General features: G+C 46.1%; 1 protein-coding gene across 11 annotated transcripts in view; it reads right to left on the bottom strand.

Annotated features, from left to right (window-relative positions):
• Nucleotides 1-6: 6 nt before the first annotated feature.
• Nucleotides 7-22,057, bottom strand: part of KYAT1 (kynurenine aminotransferase 1) — an 86,800-nt gene continuing 64,749 nt past the window's right edge. For 2 of the 11 annotated variants that reach the window (XM_050927038.1, XM_050927037.1), the window contains exons 2-14: nt 16,682-16,804; nt 12,549-12,607; nt 11,788-11,938; nt 10,384-10,533; nt 8,228-8,314; nt 7,094-7,222; nt 6,243-6,363; nt 4,984-5,060; nt 4,576-4,665; nt 3,647-3,833; nt 3,014-3,090; nt 2,244-2,330; nt 7-1,705 (exon numbers count right to left, since the gene is read on the bottom strand). In XM_050927038.1, the coding sequence (XP_050782995.1) occupies nt 1,637-1,705; nt 2,244-2,330; nt 3,014-3,090; nt 3,647-3,833; nt 4,576-4,665; nt 4,984-5,060; nt 6,243-6,363; nt 7,094-7,222; nt 8,228-8,314; nt 10,384-10,533; nt 11,788-11,938; nt 12,549-12,607; nt 16,682-16,765 (1,368 nt within the window). In that variant the 5' untranslated portion in view covers nt 16,766-16,804 and the 3' untranslated portion in view covers nt 7-1,636. Of the gene's footprint in view, nt 1,706-2,243; nt 2,331-3,013; nt 3,091-3,646; nt 3,834-4,575; nt 4,666-4,983; nt 5,061-6,242; nt 6,364-7,093; nt 7,223-8,227; nt 8,315-10,383; nt 10,534-11,787; nt 11,939-12,548; nt 12,608-16,681; nt 16,805-18,776; nt 18,925-21,555; nt 22,035-22,057 lie in introns of those variants that run through there. The other 9 variants (XM_050927039.1, XM_050927044.1, XM_050927034.1 and 6 more) reach the window with 8 other exon arrangements.

Below are 22,057 nucleotides of genomic sequence, written 5' to 3'. Positions count from 1 at the left end.
AGAAAATGCAATTTTAAATCCTGTTCTTCTTTATTGTAATAATCTGACAATTCCTTTAATCCTCACACCTTTGAAACATACAGGAAAGTGATAGGTGTTTTAAGTTAGCTGGTCATCCTTCCTTGGCCTAGACAGCACGGTGAATTCTCTTCTCAGACTTTGTCCACACTGGACTTCTATCCGTAAAACTTTTGTCATTCAGGGGTGTGGAAAAAAAAAACAACCCACACATCCCACCTAACAAAAGTTTTACTGACAAAAAGCGCTGATGTGAACAATGCTTTGTGTGGGGGGAGCTCTCCTGCTGACAAAGCTAACACCGCTCATCGTGGGGGGACGTTTTTTGTTGACGAGAGAGCCGACAAAGAGCAGCTACACTGTGCACCTTTTAGTGGCACAGCTGCCTCGCTAAATGGTGCGTAGTGTAGACATAGCCTCTGTCTCTGGTGCAATCTCCGTAGCTTCAGCAGAAGTGCAGTGGTGTAAGAGCAGAATGTGGTCATTATCTGTAATCCAGCAGTGTCAATGCAGCCCTCCACATTCAAAGTAAAATATTATTGATGGCCAGAGCAGATGAAGAATGTTAAAACAGAGGTATTAAGTAGACAAATATTTACTCCTTTATGTACATTTTAGTAATTTACACTTGTACTCTAAATCCTTATTAAAAGATCAGTTATGCTCTGCTTTGAAACAATTTAAGATGCTAGTTTACATTAATTTAGATTTACATTCTTATGCAGGTTTAAATTAAGATGCCACATCAGAGTTAATTATCTAAATTTTGTCAAGAATTATCCAGATGTTCCCACACGGGAGCATCTGAAGGACACAAATACACAAAATCTCTGCTAGCTCCCCTTACTACTGAATTTCTATAAAGCACCAAAAGTATACAGGGAAAAGAGGACAGGCCATGCAACTTTAAATTCTTCCCTTCCTAGCTGAGTCTGCGCATCATTCTTGAAGGCCCGAAGTATCTGCTTTATAATTTGGGTGATACTCTGCTAGGAGGTGACAATTAGAGCTCAGACAGGCCTGGTTCTATTAGGAGGATGGAGGGGAGAGTTTAAAGGTAGACTAAATTAACTACTTGGACAGTCTGTTTGCTGGATGAGCTGGTAGTCCATTCTGCAATGTGATGGAACAGAAGGAACCAATGGGAAAAGTTCTGATAAAGTCAAAGTTCATCTGTCATTGGACTCGAATGACTTAGGAACACTGGGACCAGCCTATTTAGAACATACAGAATGTTACGGGGCAGGAGAGGGAGCCCAGCAACCATTTTTGCCTTGTGTTTTAGCTGCATGGAACCCAGTATGAATAAGTCAGTGAAGCTTTTGAAAGTAAAAAAGAGGAAATAAATTTTTGCCAGTGTATATACAGGCTCAAAAGTCCAAGGAACAGTAAAACCTTTTTGCTACTGGACAGCAATGAGAAGCTTTGAACCAGATCCCAGGGCTGACAAACCTCTTGCCCATGTGCATGATAGAGAAGGTGACTGAAATCCAATGATGCAATAAAGAGTTAAAATAAAGACAGTAAGCAAAGAATCTGTAGCCATGATGGCTGCATCAAGGAGAAGCAGATCAGGGCAGAGTGCAGGCGAGCCTGCCTGATATTCTGTCCAAAGCATTCACTGGCCAGTTTTCTCCAGACTCCATTGTTGCAATATGTCTTCTGCTGCCTTCAGCGTAGCTTCCTCCTGAGCAAACACCAGACTGTCAGCCCTACCAGGCTCCATGCCCACACCTGCCCTCTCCACACTGAATAATAAAATAGTTATGTAAGATTTATATCCCCCGTTTCATCCTGAAGGATCACAAATGCCGTATATACAGCACCACCGAAATACAACCACTGCCGGGACAGAGGGCAGCAGGCAACTAGTGCACATCAATCTCTAAACAGTAATAGAAGATGAGAGGAAATTTTGGCCAGATGCAGTGGGGTGAAGCTCTACTCTTATTGAAAGTGCACTGGGATCTTTAGTGGCCATGAATGAACAGAACCTGGATTAGGATCTCATGTGAAAGACACTCACAGTGACTTCATTTTATCTACCTCTGAGGGCTGAAAAATTGAGTCAGTCCTGCTAGACTTTGAACCTGAGGTTCCAGGTTATTGTTTTGTGTTTTAAGCCCCAAGTCTTATCCCTTTTGGCATATGCCTCATTTACCGCAGTAGCCCTGATCACTGCCTGAACTCACTCCCCTTCTTTCATGTTGCCCCAGAGGCCTCACCTTCGCAAAGCAGAAGCGGATGAGATGGTCAAAATTCCTCTTGTGTGGAGTGCTGTAGAAAGCAGAGACTGGAATGGCAACTAAACCCTGTGAAGAGGAGTGGGGGAAAAAGAGGGTGCACCCAAGGTTACTTTTTTCTCAGCTTCTGCACATTGCCGTGTGCCACTCTCTGATCAGAAAAAGACCCATACCTGCAATAAGTTAATTGCTCCTGGACACCCCAGGTTACTGAGCAGACATAAGCCACACTTCCAGCTGCTTGCTTGTCAAGATCAGAGTCAAACATCTCAACAGATCTTGCTGCCCAGCAAACCAGGCATTATCCCCAACCCGCATCCTGTATCCTTGGTGGATACATTGGTGGCTCAGCCTCTAGTGTCAGGATGCTAACGGAGACAATTGGCAAGATGAGCATCAGGGTGTAACAAGATGATCATCTGGTTCAGAAGGACATTGCAGAGAGGGCATCATACCCTGACTTCTGAAGGAACATGGTGGAGGGTGGGGATATAACCAGATGGCTAATCTAGGGGATGCCATTAATGCGCTCCTTTGGTAGACAGGACACTAGAAGGAAGAGGATTTGAATTACAAGGCTGTGCACTTGACCGGATGGGGCCATGGTAGCAAGCCTCAAGTAACAGGTCCAATGTTTTCAAGTCAATGCTCCACCATCACAAAATCCAGCTCCCTCAAATCGAACTGGAGCAAAGAGAACGGGGAAACTGTCCCAGAAAACAAGCACCCTGGAGAGAGATAGAGGCATTTACCTTGTTTATAATCATCCACTTTATAAACCGAGAGTCATAGGGTTCATCAGAGTCCGGGACGTCAGGTACTTCACTTTCTGCAAGACACACACAGCAGAATGGGCAAGGGGAATGATGGAACAAATGGGACACAGATGGATTTCCCAATTGAGCCAGGTACCCACATGGCGCCAGATGCCATTGTGGGGAAGCACAGTAGTGTGTCCCCTCTAGGGACTTGGGTTCGAACTCTGGCTTAGGTCACAGGTGAAAACACATATGGCTATTTTATCTTTTTCAGTTTAACAGAGTCATCAGTCTCTGCTCAAGAGAATCCCAAGGCCAGGAAAGATCCTCGCGCAGCGGTGGTCACAGGCTACACACAGGTGAGTCTGTAGATGTGTGGGAGACATGGCATAGCACATGGTCACGCTGTGCCCAATGTAAGTCAGTGCTACTAGATCATCACTTCATTAAGCAACAAATTCCCCACCACTACCTGCCATTGTCTTTCCTTTCCCTTCCACACTCAAAGTGAAGAAAATGGACCAGGCTTTATCTTATTCTAGACTCCGCAACACCCACTTCCAAGCTGTGAGCTCCATCCCTCTAATGTGCAGGTCAGAAGCAGATAAAACAGTCACATGAACTTACTGAACTCTGAGAAGTCTGCCATCAGGAAGTAGGTGCCCTCAGGGACAATGGGCTTCATACCCCCAGCAACTAGGCTCCGAACTAGCCAGTCCCGCTTCTGCTGCAGCTCCTGAGACAGCTGGACAAAATAACTGTCTGGCTTCCCATAGCTGTCAAACTCTCTTTGGAATGCCTGAGCCAGTGCTTCCTGGAGAGAGAGGGGGATGATGGACAGAGGAACTCAGACCCAGGCAGAAAGCATCCCCTGTGCATGCTCAGAGCATCAGAGGGACCTCTCTCCCCAGACAAAAGCAGCAAAATGCTCAAGGTTTGCAGTAGGCTTACTTGCAAATTCTAGAGACAGCCCATGAAGTGGGGTTTTCGCTTCTGTTCAGATGCATAGGAGATAACAGGTGGGTTAAAACAACACCAGGCCTAGATCAATAAAATCTTTGCTTCCCATTCCTCACAACAGAAAACCTCCTCCCCCAGCTCCGGAGACGGCCAATACTGTGCAGAGAGCATACTTGACAATCCTGAGTCACTTGACTCTGTCCCCTGCCCTCCAGGCATGTTGTGAAGTGATTTGAGAGGAAGACACCCTGGGTCATAATGCATCATCTTCTGTCTGTTACCTGGGCTGACAATGCCTCTCTGGCTGTTCATTTGCCACTTCCGAACTATAGACAGGAGGCTTGAGAAAGGTGTTCCTCCAAAGTCCTAACCTGGCTATTATACCACCCAAGGAACTGAGCAAGCTTGCCGGTTCTGCACCTGCTTGGGGAAGTAGCTTCTTACCTGGATGGTGTGTACGAGTGGGCTCTTACCCCTCGGCTCTGCACAGTTGTGGTCTGGAGGAGACAATTACCAGATCTCTCCCCGGAGGGGCTTTGGGGCTTGCATCAGACATCTGATCTGAGACAATGCCTCTCAGGCGCATGGCCCCTTACCTGAGCTGCTGTTGGACAGTGATACACGGAGTTCTGGTGGACAGTTCTGAGGTGTTTTAGAAGATGATCAGGCCCCAAAGTCCAACCAACCTGTTACAACACAGAGAAGGGGGCTATGTTTCAGATTCCCAGGTATCTTACACCTGCTCCACTTTATTTACATACTGCCTCTTCACACTATGTTCTGCATAAGACCAGGTCCATTTGTAAAGCATCCTGTTACCTCCGATCCGTCCAATTTAAAGACAAACAGATTCCCCAACAGTCAGAGAAATTTTAAGGAATAGAAAAAATGGGTTTGATTCAGGGAGACTGGCCCTCAGAAAGAGTCCTACACTGGAACAACGAATCAGGGGGCAGAAAGGTTTTATGTGGGGGAAATTCCCCTGCCACTCCAGAATCCATCACCTTCCATCCTGTGGTGCTGAAGGTTTTGCCAGCACTCCCAATGGTTATCGTGCGATCCCACATGCCCGGCAAGCTGGCTGCCAATGAAACAAGAGAGAAAAAACAGCTGGAAGATCTCACAGCAAACAATTGTCCTCATATTGTATTTATGACACTAGGGCAGGGGTCGGCAATCTTTCAAAAGTGGTGCGTCGAGTCTTCATTTATTCACTCTAATTTAAGGTTTCGTGTGCCAGTCACACATTTTAAAGTTTTTAAAGGTCTCTTTCTATAAGTTTATAATATATAACTAAACTATTGGTGTATGTAAAGTAAATAAAGATTTTAAAATATTTAAGAAGCTTCATATAAAAAAATTAAATTAAAATGCAGAGCCCCTCGGACCGGTGGCCAGGACCCAGGCAGCATGAGTGCCACTGAAAAACAGCTCACGTGCCGCCTTTGGCATGCGTGCCATAGGTTGTCTACCCCATGCACTAGGGTATCTTCGTGCCCATTCCAATCCACACAGCCATCTTGCATTTCTAAAGTGTCTTTGATTCAAATGGACCCCAAAGCACTTTACAGCAGATTGTTAAAAGAAACACCTTCTGAAAACACGGCTAACTACAGGTGCTTCAGTTTTGAGGTACCCAACTCAGGACATCCTAAGCCTGGTTTTCAGTGGTGCTGAGCACACAGAGCTTCTAATGACTTCACCCTACTGCAGCTCTTCAAAAATAGGCCTGGCCCAGAATCTCAGGTTGGCCACCCAAAAACAGAGGCACCCAAAATCAATAGTCACTTTTGAAAATGTCCAATTTTACAAACTAGAAGTGAAAACCTGGCCCCACTGGAGTCAATGGGAGTTTTGCTATTGACTTCAATAGGGCCAGGATTTCACCCCGAGGCCATTTCTCCACTCACTCCTGACTTTGACTCCAAGATAAGAAACTCCACTGGAGTCAAACAGCTGAGATAACAGTGGAAGTCAACACTGTGATGCACTGGAAGATCTCCGAGTTGGGACCCAGGCATGGCATAGCAAGGAGTGCCGCAGGCCAGGAGACAGGTACAGTGGCAGGGCTATATGAACCTCACTTATATACTCAATTTACCCTCATACATTGTGGGACAAAGCAAGTGAAATAAATGTGACTGGTCATTGTCTCTCCTCCAAATACAGCAGCTCTGATAAATGCTTCTCTGTGTTCCCAAAGGAAAGAGCTGCAGATTGAGAGGATGCACAGGCCCAGACACAGACAAGCCATGCTCCTCACCAATTCGGATGTGCTCCTTCCCATCATAGACCAACCATTCATACACTTCATCGCTGAAGCACAGGACATCATGTTTCACACACAGGTCTGCGATGAGCTCCATCTCCTCCCTGGTGAACACCTATGCCAGGCAGGCAGAGGAGAAGGGGCAATCAGGCACAGCATTTCTGAGCTCCACAACCCCACAGGAAGTTCTCAGGCTCAGCCCTAGTCGGGCTTGTGGGCCCCAGCACCAGCATCTCAGCCAGATGTTCTCTCCCTGAAGCAGGCAGACAATTGGCAGGAATGGGGGAACCTCTGCCTACAGGAGTGCCACTCTCCCCATCCTTGTTATAGCAGCAGCCTCCACTCAGACCCAGGGACCAGGCTCTCCTCAGGGCACTTCCTCCTCCTCAAACTACCCAAGTAGGGCTACTCATGCTTCCTACAGGCTGAGGTGCTCCCTCCTACCCCCAGACAGCTGTGTGTCATCTCTGGAGATGCTCCCCATCATCCAGGAAGGGAAAGACCAGGCTGCTGCAGACCCATCTCTCCTGGTAGAGAGTCCCTGGGTCACCTGACCCAGAGGGGCTACAAGCTACCCCTTCCTTCCTCCCTACTGTTCCTACATTCAAAGGCTGGTGATATGAGTGCTCCAAAGTGGAATCATCAGTGGATCATCTCACAAACACCCCCCAGCTTCTGGAGCTGTCAGATTTTCTGAGAACCTTCTTCAGAAAGAAGGAGCTGACTGTGGGACCCCATCCAAGCGCTGACTCTAAGGAGACACCCAGCACAGGCTTCCTCATGTAACTGTTTTCAGAGTCCCTGCAGAGGGAAGGGAGCGCTCTCCCAGCTGCTAGAGGCACTACCTTCCCCAGGGGGTTATTGGGTGAGTTCAAAACGATGGCTTTGGTTCGTTCGGTAAATCTGGAAGCCAGCTCTGCTGGATCCAGCTGCCAGTCTCCGCTGGACATCAGCTTTCCGGTTTCTGCAGCTTTCTGGAGAAGACAGTGAGGGAATCGTGATTAAAAGCAACAAATGGCTGGGGACATGGGAGCAGCCTTGCTCCCTGCTCTGACTAGGAATCTCTCTGAGCTCTTCCCAATAATACATTGCCCATCTCCAGCCCCCTCCTGCTGAGCATCTCAAAGCACTCCATGAACATTAATGGATTAAGCCACTTCACAAAACCCCTGGTGAGGCAGATCGGTGTCATTATCCTGATTTTACAGATGGGGAAACCGAGACACAAATCGATGCATGGCTTGCCCAAAGTAACACAGCAAGCCAGTGTAACAGACAAGACTAGAACCCAGGAGTCCTGCCTGACTTCTAGTCCTGTGCCTTAACCTTCAGTTCATCCTCTCTCCCTCTCTGTTTTAGCATAATGGAGGTTGGGTAGTCATGAGAGGTTGGAAACAAATCCACCATCCCCTCTCCAGCCAGGTCAGCATGCACATACTGTTCCCAATGCTCAGGGCTTTCTGTCGGGGAATTGCTGAAGTCTCAAGTTCCAGGTAACATTCAGGATCAGCCTTATGTCCAAAGCAAGAGGATTCTTGGGACCTGTTCTTTTAGGGACGCTCCCCAACTTACTGCAAGGTCTTCAACCTACAGGCTGACGTATCTGCATCTGTGACAGCAGGACCAGAGAGAAAGGAAAGCCCCTGTGTCAGGACCCCACACCCCTGGCAATGAGATCATTGAGGAGAGGAACAAATTATCTGGTTCCCCATTTCCAGCAACTTGGGGCACCACAAATCGTGGAGCTGGTCCTGATGAAACAGCAGGCCTTGTTGAACCTGACCTGGGTTCTTATCACGCAGAAGTCAGTTCGGAGCCAAACTTACCACTCCTACCATTAAGTTTCATCCAGGACACACTGTAAAGCTGCCTCTCGCCCTTGTATGCCATTTCCATTCAGAAGGGTTGGAGAGAAAGAGAGCAGCAGACTTCTTAAAGTCTGCAGACCTCACAGCGGCTTTGCTTTGATGCCCACTTACTGGTCGCAGTGGTACAAACACAGAAGTGCCCCCAGCCATCTTCACCATCGGCTCGTAGCAGTCAAAGAACGGCTCAATGATAATCACCTGGGAAGTCACCAGAGGGCGTGTCAGAGAACTCACAGTCCTTCTTTGATCAGTGCTGATGGAGGCAGGGGGAGGTTGGAGGGTGTTACTTATCAGGTCTGTGTTCTTGGGGAACCAGGGCACAGTACTCAGCCTGTCTGACTCATGCAAGACCTTTCCCCCACACACACCTCTGCTTGAATCAGAACTGATCAGAAGAAAGATTTACAAAAAGGAATGAAAAGGCAGTGGGAGACGCACCTTAAACCCCTGGTATAAAGGTGACAGGATTAAGGAAACTCCCCTAGCCTCATTTGCATAGAAGATGGGACAAGGATGCATCTCCATTAGCATACAGAATGGAGAGCAGAGATTCCAAGGCAAGAACTGCAGGGAACTCTGGGACCAGAGAAGCAGGGAAGCATTGCATGATGGGGGAATCTCTGCTCCAGGTGTTAATGAACCCACACCTGCACATCCCCAGCTCAGTAGTTATCAGACCAATTCTAGTAATAAATCCTGTATCAGTATCCAAAATAGTGAAGCTCCCTAATTGCATTGTGAGCTCCCTCAAAGGAACATTGCCCATAGCCAGGAATGATCAGTTCCTATTGTCTAGCCTGAACAAAACAACTTTGGTATTCTCCCTTGAGCCACCTGTTTACCCACAAACAAATCTAGTGTTCTCTCTTGAACCATTGCTGTTTTTCTACAAAAGCCCCTACCCATCCTCAAGTAAGTGTTCTGGTGCCTGGATCCAAAATCTGCATCGGTTCCACTGGGACTTCATCTTCTCCTGACTGGTTGTGCTGGGGGCTTTGCCTGTCTCCAGCACTTCGGACCCTCAGCTACCACCACTGCCTGGAAACCCCAATCAATTCAAGCTTCATGGAGTGGTGAGAACCCAGCTCTCTCTCCCTCTAAGTGTAGCCTTCTGACCCTGACTTGTGTGATCAGTTATTTTCTAAACCTGACTTTTACAATCAAATGTAAGTTAGATTTAATATTATAACCGTTCTGTTTGTTTGGCTCCCCTATGGTTATTACCTGACAATAAATAAGTTTCATGGTTAAACTGGTTGCTTCTCTCTCTCTCCCCTCATGGGTGTTTTTTGGCTTCCTCATTCGCTCTGCAGCAATGCTCCTTGTACCTAAGCTAAAAGATCCCTGAAGCGCTCCAAAATCCTGTGGGGTTTGCTCATCAAGGGGGGTACTATCAGAACAACTGTAACATGAAAGTGGGGATAGGGACATTCTGAACCTGGGACATATGAAGATGGCAGCTGGAAAGTGCTGCTCAACCCAGCCTGCTCAGGTGTACTCTATTCTGGTGCGGTGCCTATGGCATATTGAGGATGACAGCTTGGAAGTGCTGTTCGACCCCGCCTGCTGAATCCAGGGACATATAAGGGATCAGCTTGGGAGTGCGGAGTATCCTGGTCCTCTCAGATGCGCTCTGTTAATGTGTGTGTGTCTGTCTGATTCTGGGGCTGGAAGAACCCTGCCCTGGGGAACCTACGTCCTGCAGGAGAGCTCCACTGGGAGGGGACTTGCAGCAGGGAGAAGTAGAGCTCCGTATGAGAACACAGTGACACAAGCAGTACATTGATAGAATTACAGAACACGCCCTGCCCTGCCCCCCCTTCTGAAGAGTAACCCTAATAAATGAGCCTACCCCAAAGTAACAGCAAATCTGGTAACAAGGGGGCAGGAGACTTCACTCCCAGCTCTGGATCTCAGACCCCAGAATGGCTGGGTACCAGAAAGAAGAATAAACTGAGTAGGGGCAGACTTGCCACTCATGGAAATCAGAGTGTTGGTGAGTGCCCATTGGGAGTTTAGCCCTCAGCTGTTACACTCTCTCTCACTAGAGGACAGAAAAGGATCCGCAGAAACCCGGGTTTGGGTGTCCTGCTCCAGAGCCAAGGTTTGGCCTATAATTCCAGGCTGCCCCATACAAACAGAAGCAGGTGAGCCTCCATAAACAAGCAAGATCCCCCAGCTTAATTCAGGTTCCACAATATGGTGGAGTCAGAACAAGTGCATCTGTTGGGATTGAGCTGTGCGACAGATGGAGAGTCCTTGATTACCTCATCGCCTTCATCAACCAGAGCCTGGAAACAGCAGAAAAGGGCTTCGTATGCTCCGACCGTCACCAGCACGTTAGTCAGAGGGTCCAGTTCTTGCCCTAGCAGCTTCCCAAAAAAGCGGGCCAGGATCGTCACCAGCGCCGGGTGTCCCTGTAGCAAGTAGTCAGGGAAGAGAGTCATACAGCTCCACCTGGATCATTAGGACTTGGCAACAAATAGGAGCAGGACATTGTCAGCAGGGTAGCTGACACAACCCCTCCATCCTGCAAGTGTGAGCTAGCCCAAGGACAAAAATGTAACGCTCACTGGAGTTTGTAGCCCGGTCAGTACAAGGAACATTTAGAGGAAACATTGGTTGAGCTCCCTTCCTTCCAAGCGGTTGAGGGCCCTTGTAGGCCAGGTTATTAAGAATAAGCCAGTTCAGCTACCTTGAACTCGCTGCACTAACCTCTCAAGAGGGTGCAGATATTAACGTTGCCAATTATCCCTTTTGCTGCTGACTCCAACCACAGCCTCTGTGCAGCAGTGGAATGCAGAGGTCTTTTTGGAGATGCTGGGCTACTGGCATTTCCTAGAGGATAGGCAGACACCAGGTCAGGGTTGGAGGCATTTTTTCTCCCACGTGATTTGCATGGTAACAGCGTCACTGCTGCCAAATGAAACTTGAGGTTGCTGTCTATCTGTCTTAAGTAGTTATATGGACCCATCACGTACTATCTGAGTACCTCACAACACCCCTGTTAGGCAGGGCTATGCTATATCCCCATGTTATAGAAAGGAAACTGAGGCCCAGAGAGACTACATGATTTGCCCAAGGTCACACAGGGAGTCTGTGATAGAGTAAGGAATTGGAACCCTGTCTCCCAAGTCCCAGACCAGGGCCTTAACCATTGGACCATCCTTCCCCTCAACAATATCCCCAGTAAGTTCTGTTATTGTACTGGTGGAAGGCAATGCTCTTGTTTAAATAAGATGGAAATGGACTGTTCAGTCAATGGAGCGATACAGTTGACGACTGATGCCAGGGCAGTTTAGAGTGTTGCTAATCTCCCCTCCCGTCCCACCTGCAAAGTCCTTGCACAACCGCCAGACAGCATGAAAATCCTTGGATGGTGAGTACAGGAAAATGTGGGAAGTGGGGGTTGAGGTGACTGCTTCCCTACTGTCCCCACCCCTCTTCAAAAAGAACTTTCAGCTTCTGCGCCACTATACTCCCATCCCCTCCAGAGAAGAAGCCAGTGACACCCCCCCCAGCTCCACTTGGCCCAGTCAAAATGTCTATTTGCTCTGCACAAGGGAGTTTTTCAAGCTTGGGCCTATTTAACTCCATGGTGAGCTGTAAGGGGCAAAGGCAATCAGGCAGCAACATCTGCTCTAAAAGAAGGAGGTGGATCTCTCACGCACAAAGGCCCGGGTGTATTGGTGCAGCATGATGTTCCCCCCACCGATGGCCTTCATAAACGCCTCCTTCACAAAGTCTGGTGGAGGAAAGTCAGGGAAGCCCTGGCCAAGGTTCACGGATGGGTAAGTGGCAGCCAGTTTCACAAATTCCAGCCTACAGAGAGAATACCAGGGTTATAGAGGGTCCCAGCCTGTCCATCCTGGCACACCACTCTTCTTGCCAGGAGCCCTTTGTCTGATAAATTAAGAGAATAGCTCTTCCAGGTGAAGAATCTTTATAGGGCAGCAAATCCAGCGCCCAAGACTGCATAGGCCCATCTTAGAAGGAGATTCCAAAGCAGCAGCAGCTCCCCTACTGCCACAACAGCCCAGCAGCTGCAACAGAAAACTGATCACACTGCAGCTAAGGAGAGTTACAGAGCACCCAAAACTATTCCCTAGAGCCACCACTATGTCTAAGGCTGCATTGGTTTCTTCTGCTCTTAAGCTAGTCTTCTATCTAGCCCCTTATTTTGTCTTCCCTTCCAGGTTGCTTACCTGTAGCCATTTAGATCTCTGCTATGCAACCTTGTCTAAAAGCTTCTTCAATACTGAAATATACTTTAGCCACTGAGTCTCCATTACCAAAGCCCTTAATCTCTGCCAGATACTCCAAGGGGTTAGCATTACCCCCCTTGCCTGAGTCTATGCTGGTTATATTTTATAGCAGACTTTCAGGGTCTGCTCCAGTCAGAGCTGCCCAGCCTCACGACACGCAGACTTACCAGACATTCTTGTCTATTCCTTCCAGTCTTCGTGCTTGAACCAGCCTTGACATTTTTGTCTGCAGAGGGGAGAAGAAAAAAAAGTGTTAAAAGCTTTTACTAACGCAGAGACGGAATCCACATCCAAAGCCAGTACCTCCCTCAGAGCAGCCAGTACCTTAAGAGTTTTGCCCAGTTAATCACAAATTGTGTGTTCCTATCCAGGTTTTCCTAATAATTGACTAGGCAACCGAGAAGAAAACTGTAACAATTAGTTTGTAGTGCCTCCCATCTGAGGCAAAGGCACTTTACAAGGAAGCAAGATCAGAGAGACTGAAATTGGCAGAGAATTAACTTTTATTTTCAAGTTTCAGAAGAGTTTAAAAACCATGAAAGTACAAAAAAAGAGTGTAAATTCTGACCAGGCAGCTGGCAGTGGCATTTTAAACCTAACGGCACAAGGAATCTGAGCCCAGATATACTGGGCCAGATCCTCAGCTGGTGTAAATCAGCAAGTGAAGTGAAAGGATCTATGCCAAAATACACTAGCTACAAATCTGGCCTATCATTTACAGGCTGCAGTTTCTTACCTTCAGCTGACCTCCCTTCAGGATGTAGGGAAGATCCTTTAGAAGGAACCTCCAGTTCCCTACAGAACTCTACACTCCCGCATTCTGCACAAACAACTTCTGTTTTTATTCGTCGTTATCCCTGGACCAGCACCCCAATTGTACTAGGTGCAGTACAAACACAGAACAAAAAGATGGTCCTTGCCTCAAAGAGCTTCCAGTCTAAGACAAGAGACAACAGTTGGACAGATGGGGGAGCACAAAGAAACAACGAGATGACACTGGTCAACGCGATGGGCAGTGGTCCCAGAAAACCATCTGCCTAACCAGTGTTAATTTTTTTGTAGGCCACGGCAAAGGAGAGTTGTAAGGGTGATTCTGAAGGAGGATGAGGTGGCTTTGTAAATGTTTATGGGGAGCTCTTCCCACGCATGAGGAGCAGCACAGAGGTGCTTCTTGAGAATTTAACAAGTGGGTGATGGTAGCTGAGATAATTGACTGATTGAAGAGGGGAACTTACTTTTCAATAGCATATGAGAAATGAAAGGTAGCATGGGAGTAGTCCATGAAGGGTCTTGAAAATAAAGACAAGTACCTTAAGTTTGATGCAATGGAGAAAGGGGAACTAGTGAAGGGTTGCAAAGAGAGGAGTGACATGGTCAAAGCGAAGAGCTAAGAAAATTATATTTGTAGTAGCATTTTGAATGGATATGACCAATGCAAGAGAATCATAGAAACATAGGGCTGGAAAGAACTCCGAAAGGTCAGCAAGTCCAGTCCCAGAGGGTGTTGCAGTAACTGAGATGCAAAATGAAGAGAACTTGGACAAGAGTTTTAGCTGCCTGCATATCTTAGAGATGTTAAGTGATTCATTTGTGGCTTGGAAGCCACGGAAATGTTGTGCCTCCACCCTATTACCCCAAGTTCTCTGCCTCTGAATGCTTGATAGCTTCCCAGACAGAAAATAAATTTCACTTCACCACCTTCTCTCTGTAATTTTCCAGGGGCTGCATTATTATTTGATAAGTGTCACAATGCACTATTACCTCACTCCAGGTTCTCAAGACCTTTATGCAGCTTCAGCCCTCACGAGGAATTTTACAAGTAAATCATTGGACAGCATAGTTGTCATGATGACTCTGCCTCTGGCGGGAGCGCTGGGCTCAGCATGTATCGTGCATAATGCATTATGATGAACTCTGAGCTCTTCTATAGTTGCTAATGCACAGTGCCCAGGGTACTACAGACTCACCAGCTGCCTGCATCCCTTTGAGAGATTAAATGACCTAGGACAGGGTTGGGCAAACTTTTTGGCTAGGGCCATATCTGGGTATGGAAATTGTATGGCACAAATGCTCACAAAATTGGGGGTTAGGGTGTGGGAGGGGCTGAGGGGTCCAGCTGAGGTGTGGGCTCTGGGGTGGGGCCAGAAATGAGGAGTTCTGGGTGCAGGAGGGGACTCCGGGCTGGGGAAAGGGGTTGGGTTGAAGGGTGGGCGGTGAGGGCTCTGGCTGGGGGTACAGGCTCTGAGGTGGGGCTGGGGATAAGGGGTTGGGGATAAAGGAGGGTGCTCCAGGCTGGACTGAGGGGTTTGGAGGGCCTGGGGCAGAGGGTTGAGGCGTAGGACGGGGGGTCAGGGATGCAGGCTCCGGGTGGCGCTTACCTCAAGCAGCTCTCGGAAGCAACAGCATGTCCGCCATCCAGCTCCTACACGGAGGCATGGCCAGGTGGCTCTGCATGCTGCCCCATCCACAGGCGCCGCCCCCACAGCTCCTATTGGTCGCGGTTCCCAGACGATGGGAGCTGCGGGCCTGGTGCTGCCATCTACAGACACCACCTACAAGTGACAGGGGCAGCATGCTGAGCCCCTGGCTGCCCCTACATGTAGGAGCCAGAGGGGGGACATGCCGCTGCTTCTGGAAGCCGTGTGGAGTGGGGCAAGCCTCTGACCCTGCTCCCATGCAGGAGTTCGAGGGCTGGATTAAAATGTCTGGAGGGCCAGATGCAGCCCCCAGGCTGTACTTTGCCCATCCCTGGCCTAGAAGACGACCAATTAAAGCCTTAGAACCTCTCATGTACATTTGTTTTTAGCTCTTTTTGGACCAGCTCATGAATGTGAGAGTTGGTGAGATATGGAGCCTGTTGCTGTTTCTAGTGGGAATAAAGGGAGCAAGGGCTAACAGAGGATACTGATAACCCGGGAAGTAAGAGAAAGTTTAAGATGAAACATTAACAGTGCTAGCGCTCTGTTCCGTTTCACTCATTTGCAAGATAAAGTTCTTGGTGGAACTGCAGGCACTTGGCCAAGATTCAGAACATACTGCTTCATCAGCAAGGAAAAGTGATCAGCAATCAGTAGGAATACATTACCTTGAAGTAAGAAACTCCAAGTCTCAGAAATCCCCTCCAAGCTCCCTAAGCTTTTGAAGGAAGATAAGAAGCCCTCCCCACAACTGTTCACTATACTGACTTCCTCTTTTCCCAGACCCAGTTTAGAACAGCCATTCCCCTAAAACTGCAGAACAGAGACCTCTTCACTTCAGCACAGCCCCCACTAGGCTGAAGGGCTTGTCTGGAACTTCACTATGACTGGCCACCACTTTTGGAGGCAGCATGGAGAGAGAATTGCTCAGCTCACTACTGGCCTCTGAAGTTATGCATTTGGAGGGAGGGGTGGGTATCACTTTTCAACAGCACTAAGAACTCCCTCAATTCCTAAATGAAATAACCTATTTCCTTAGCTGCAGTTGAGGTGAACTGGGGGGAAAGATGGTTTTATGATTAATGCACAGGAATGGGAGTCAGGAGATCTGGATTCTATTCCCAACTCTGCCACAGATCACAGTGAGATCTTGAGCAAGTGACTTCACTGCTCTGTGCCTCAGTATTCCTGCATAACAACACTTCCCTACCAGAGGGGTGCTGATATTTGTAAAGAGCTTGGAGATCCTTTAATGGTGCAAAGAAGTGCTAAGTATTATCATATCTGCCAGAAGAGGATAACCTTCTTGTTAGATGCACAGACACATCAAGGATTCATTCCAAATTAGAAGTACTGACCTCGTGCTCATTAGATCACTGACACTCAGACCTCAGTGGTTCAGGAACAAATTAGTGATTGATATTACCCAAAAGAGCCACAGTAGTGTGAATTCATTGTTTAATTTATATAGCACTATATATATAATTCTCATGGCAATAAGTTAAAAGTTATCAACTTGCACTAAGTTAATAACATGGTAAAAGCATCCTGACTGGTTAATAACTTAGGCTGGTTAATAATTAAATCACACAGTCATGTCATGTGCTGCAAAGAGCCACAGGAAACACATTAAAGAGCCACTTGCAGCTTCTGAGCCTCTCTCTGAATATCATCGCATGTAAAAGGGACACACAAAACTAGTTGGGCAGAGAAGAGTTTGCATCAGTTATTTTTGTGATGCCACATCTGCCACTGCTGTTGATGCCAGTTCATCAGGAGACTGAGCTCTGTGCCACAGGCTTGACGGGGCTGTAGATCTATTGAAGGCACCAGCTAGGCATTGGGCTAAAACCCAGAGAAATGCAGTGCTGGGTGTTCAATACCTTGCTGAAGTACCAGCTAAATCCAGCACGGTTCTTCCTTCTCAGAAAGTACTGACCCAGAGACAGTCCAGACCTTCTGAGCATGCCACTGCAGCCACTGACTCCAGTCCTAGAGAGATAAACCTGCATTTCCCCCAAGACAGAAAACAAAGGGATGAGATCATCACTTCCATCACTGCAGATACAAAGCAAGGACTCCATCTAACTATGGAAACATGCCCAGGTCTCTCATTTAGGGCTAGAGCTTTAGTTATTCTAAATTCAGATGAAGTCTCTTGTGTGCGCACCGGCTGATTCAATGGTCCTGGGTTTGTGTGTGTTTGGAGTGCAGCGGGGGCGGGGTGTTGCATTTGCAGGGTGGAAGGCAGCAGGCAGGAATGAGATGCTTGATGCTTCTTCACTTTACAGTTTAAAGACAAATACAAGACTGCATTCTGGTTCTATGACACATGCAAAGCCAGGATCACACAGTAAAGCTCAGCCACTTCCTCCTCTCCTCTTTTTCCCACCAATCCTAGGTTCTCACCAGTTTTTGCTGCTTTTTCCTCTATTTCAACCATCCTTTTCTCTTCATTCCTACTAGTTAAGGACAAAATCATGGCTGTAGCCCTACCATTTCTGAGAAACCTCCATCACCCCAGCTGCCACAGCTCTTATCTATTCTATTCCAACTTCTATCCCATTTAATAGGAAATCTGCTTCCTGCTCCAGTGGTTTCAATATTTAGATTCAGCTCAAAACTGCAAACAAATTAATTTACTTTTCTGATGTTCCTTTATATCAGATCTCCCCTTCTGTTGTATGGCATTGTCCTAAGTGTATGATACTGACAGAACTAATACAACCTTAGCCCGCTCACTGGTTTGGCAAATTAATTTAAGTCCAGTCCAAATAAAATGGGTTGCTTCTATTCAGAAAATACAAGTTAATTTATAATGATACAATGCAGGTTAATTCACACAGCTCTTAAACAATACACTAAACTGGGGATTTGAAGCCGAGGAATTAACTTGAAATTACAAATAGAACCATTTTCTGTCCTAAATACAATGTTATCATTGACACAACTGCAAGGTGGGTGTAGATTGCTATCAAATAAGAACAGTAGCATTGTATACTCACTTTGCACAAGAGATTCAGGCCCACAATGTTGTATAGCATTGCTGAGGACTGTTAAATAGCTGTTTTATTCCTCTGTAGAGAATGTTTGGATTTCAGGGGGGGGTGTGTGTGTGAAAGAGAGAGACATTTTGGGATAAGATGAACTATATATTAGACATTATCATTAAGTTGCTACAGCTTCAGCTGATGTAAGCTGGTCTAATGTCATGGTAGTAAATGGAGCTCCGCAGTTGTGGCCCAAGATGTGTCTCCAGTCTCTGCACTCTCCCTTCCTGTCACAGTTGGCATGCAAAGAGTTAAAGATATCATTGAGGATACACTTCTTGCAAGTTAGTACAGATCTGGGTTGCTGAAATCAGAGTGGGGAAAGATTCAGAGGACTGGACTACAATACTGCCTCCCCAATATCGTCACACAATTCTGAGGCTCTCCAGTAACCTACTCCATGCTCAGAAGGTGAAAAAGAAGAGGGTAATGATACTTAGATGGGTAAAGACTCAGGAATTCCTCTCTAATTTAGGCATATTTTTCAACGAGAGAGTCAGCTCAGCTCCCAAAGGAGAATTAATCAGGAAGGGGACTCCTCTATCATAGTGGGGCAGAGCAAATCTGATCTGGGGAGCTGCACACAAAGGGGTTATGTTATAGCAGCCCAGAGTCTGATAAGGTCACCCCCAGAAAGAGGTCATTTCATATTGCTTCTAGTAGTAAACATGGTCTCTTTTGTCCTTCTGTTTCTTGCGCTCCTTTGCACCAGTGAATCAGCAAAAAAGTAAAAAATAGCACTGGTAGTAACTCCTGCTCTAAAAATAACCCAGTATGAGGGACTCAGTCCCCATGATCTCCTGTTCCCTGAGAAGCAGCAGGGTAAACGTTTGTACTGAAGAAGGAAACACGGAGATGCAGCCAACACATACAGACTGATAGTCTGATACAAAGCAGCTCTTACAATGGGAAAGGTAAATCCACTTACTCCAATCTTACTCTGCACAGTTCAGCACAAGAGCACAACTCCCCCAGTCTTCCTTCATTCTCCACCCCCCACCCCTCTTTCTGATTTGCTTCAACTGCTCTTGTGACTTCCTGGGAGGAGCTGAGCTCTGGAGAGCTGTCCAGAAAGGCTGCAAGAAGGGCAGAAGGAGAGGCAAGAATTAAGTGGGGGAAATCTTTCAGGGGCAAAGAGATCCGGGGGAACATTTCAAAAGTGCCAATGTGGCTTAGAAGCCAAAATCTCATTTTCCAAAGTGATTAGGAGCCTTGGGCTGTTAAGTGCCTAAGTGCTTGTCTGTCTGCATAGGGAAAATTTCCTAGCATAGCTATCCTGTAATAATTATTCTGTTATAGTTATACCAGTATAAGTTCCTGGGTGCACACACTCTATGCCCGAATAAAAGTCACTTTACTCCAGAATACTCTGCTTTATAAGTGGGCCCTCCAAGAAGACATGCAGGAAGGAAGACAATATTCGGCATTCCAGGAGTTTGTCAGGTTAAAAAAAAAAAAAAAAAAGGCAAAATTAGAAAAACAACAACGTATTTTCAGGGCTTCATCATAAAGAAACAAAGAGGACACAAACAATTTTACCTCATAATGTCATATTTTAACAAGATATAGATAAAAATACCAATTAACTAGCTAGTGTATCTGTGCACCACTGCCTTCTACTGGATAGAATAATAACTACTCAAATGCATGTCCTAGCACCCATAAAGCTAATTGCTAGTGCAGCACAGTGACAAATGTAAAGCTCCTATAAAGCTACAGATTGGTTATATTTTATTATGGAAATAATAGCTGGCATCAATCAGTCAATGTCTGCTACTCTCACACTCTTAACCACTCCAAATTGCATCTTTTGCACTAATAAGATTATAATGAATGCCCTTCACCTTTCCATTATGTTTTTTTTTTTATTACGATGCTGGTCAATATTCTAAAATGAGTCATCCTAGTTAAAATAAACCTCAGTGAATCAAGTACTTTGCCTAGAAGCCTGCTTTTACTGATGCCACAAAATTACCATGGGATATAATTGCAATTCAGCAATGATGTTACTATTCAGGGCACAGTACAACAGATGTTACATTACCAAATGGCCTTACAGAGGTGAGCTATTGTAATGGAAATATAGTGGAGTTTTAGAAATGTTCCATTTTGTAAATGGATGTGGATTAGTCTTTATATGGTCCAGAGGGAAAAGCTATAGAATCTACATCTTAAATTAATTCCTCCTTATTATTGCAAACTCTTTTTAAAAACACTCATTTTACCAACTTTGTATTTTTAAACCCATTTATATGACAATACCAACTAGTGTTACTCTAGCTAACAGTAACTGACACACACATACACTGTTGTATGCAGTGTTGTTGAAGCTGTATTGTTCCCAGGATATTAGAGAGACAAGATGGGTGAGATAACATCTTTTATTGGACCAACTTCAGTTGGCAAGAGAGACAAACTTCTGAGATGAAGAAGAGCTCCGTGTAAGCTCGAAAGCTGGCCTCTCTCACCATTAGAAGTTGGTCCAATAAAAGATATTGCCTCACGCACCTTGTGTCACACATATATACATCTATTTTATTAGTGATCATGTTGCATGCAATGGTTTATCTCACTTGGAAGTCTCTGGCCCTGATTATTCACTCCCCTGCACTTTGTGCAGTTATTTGCACCAGTGCGAAGTGGGTGTAAAATGCTACCAGGTCAGAATGGTAGTGATTTGTTATTCACTTTATGCTGGTGCAAATGAGTGTACATGGTGCAAGTCAGCAGCTAATCAGGCCCAGAGAGTGTACCATACTTTCCCAAGTTAGCCAAGCCATTGCCTAAAGCATGACCACTAATAAAAGAGATGCAGTTAGTTTTAGACATCTAACAGTTTGCTAAGAAATGAGCTGATAAAGAATAAAAAAAAAATTTGTGCTATAAGAAATATTACCCTATGAGAATTCAAAATAAATAAATGTTTGCCTCCACTGATGATCTATCTGCACTTTGGATTTTGTCTGGAGCTCATGAAGGAACCAAGGCTGCTTCCACTGATGTAAATTGCAAAACTTCCATTGACTTAAAAGGGAGCACAACCTAGCCCTAAATCAAAACCAATGAAGAACAGATTTATCAAGAAGCTGTTAGATCTCATAATAGGAACTATGCAGCATCCTCGCATCTACCAGTTTGAGGAGGACGCAAGACAAAATCAGCCAGGTAAACAGGTTACTCTTCAGGGTAGGATCCATTTCCTTGTGTCGTACACAGCACTGAGCATGCTGTGAGCACTTAACAAACAAACAAAATAAATAAATCATAATAATACAACTACATCTGTGTTTTGTATGGCGTTTGCACTCTGTGAGCTCCTCCTTAATGTCACATAAATCACAGAAGTCTGAACAAAACTCTGAGGTTGTTCTTGGGTCCTCCTGTCTTTGCTTCCTACTCTTCCTCTTTGAAAGATGACGAGTTAAACTGGCATATACTATCAGTCACTGGGCACCATCCCCATTTGTCAGACATACATGCTTTAACCTGATTTGCTTATACTTAGAATTAAATTAAATCTTTGTAACAAATCAGATTATGACTAGATAGTAACATTTAATATTGATATAGTGCTTTTTAATCATAAAATACATTACAAATTATAGGGCCACAATCATCCTTGGTGTGACATTGCAGAAGTCAGTGTCATCCCTGGCATCACTGCTCTGAAGTCAAGAAGGTAACACCAAGAATCAGTTTGTTCCTACCTGTGTACAGCACCAGTGAAACACAGCCACTTCTGGGAAGAAGGGCAGCAGCTGGCATACAGAAGAGGAAATATTTCAGCCAAGGGTGTTTCTGCAAACTCTGGTTCTTCTGAAAGCTGTCCTGGGATCCATTTAGATCACAACCTTGATTCTCTCAACTTTATCTCAAATACTTGCACAGGGTGAGCCATAGGATACCTGGTTCATCCACCTTGGAAGGGCTGAGTTGGCTCTGGCAGGATTTGAACCCTGAGCCCTCTCCCTTATAGGCCGCCACTGACCACACAACCCAGTCCTTTTGGCCCTACAAATATTTCCTGTTGCACGTACTGAGAGTGCAGCCCAAGGACACTCAGAGTCTTTGGCTAACCCCCGGGGAAAGTGGAGGCACCCCTGGGACTACCTGGATTTCTTCAATTCACTGGGGTGATTTCGAAAAATGGAGTTACTGTCCCTTTAAGTAAGATACGCAAACATGGCGCTGCCCCTCACAAAAATGAGA

Source organism: Gopherus flavomarginatus, chromosome 17, assembly GCF_025201925.1.
Source record: "Gopherus flavomarginatus isolate rGopFla2 chromosome 17, rGopFla2.mat.asm, whole genome shotgun sequence".
Lineage (NCBI taxonomy): Eukaryota > Metazoa > Chordata > Testudines > Testudinidae > Gopherus > Gopherus flavomarginatus.
This window is presented reverse-complemented; position numbering and strand designations above follow the sequence as displayed.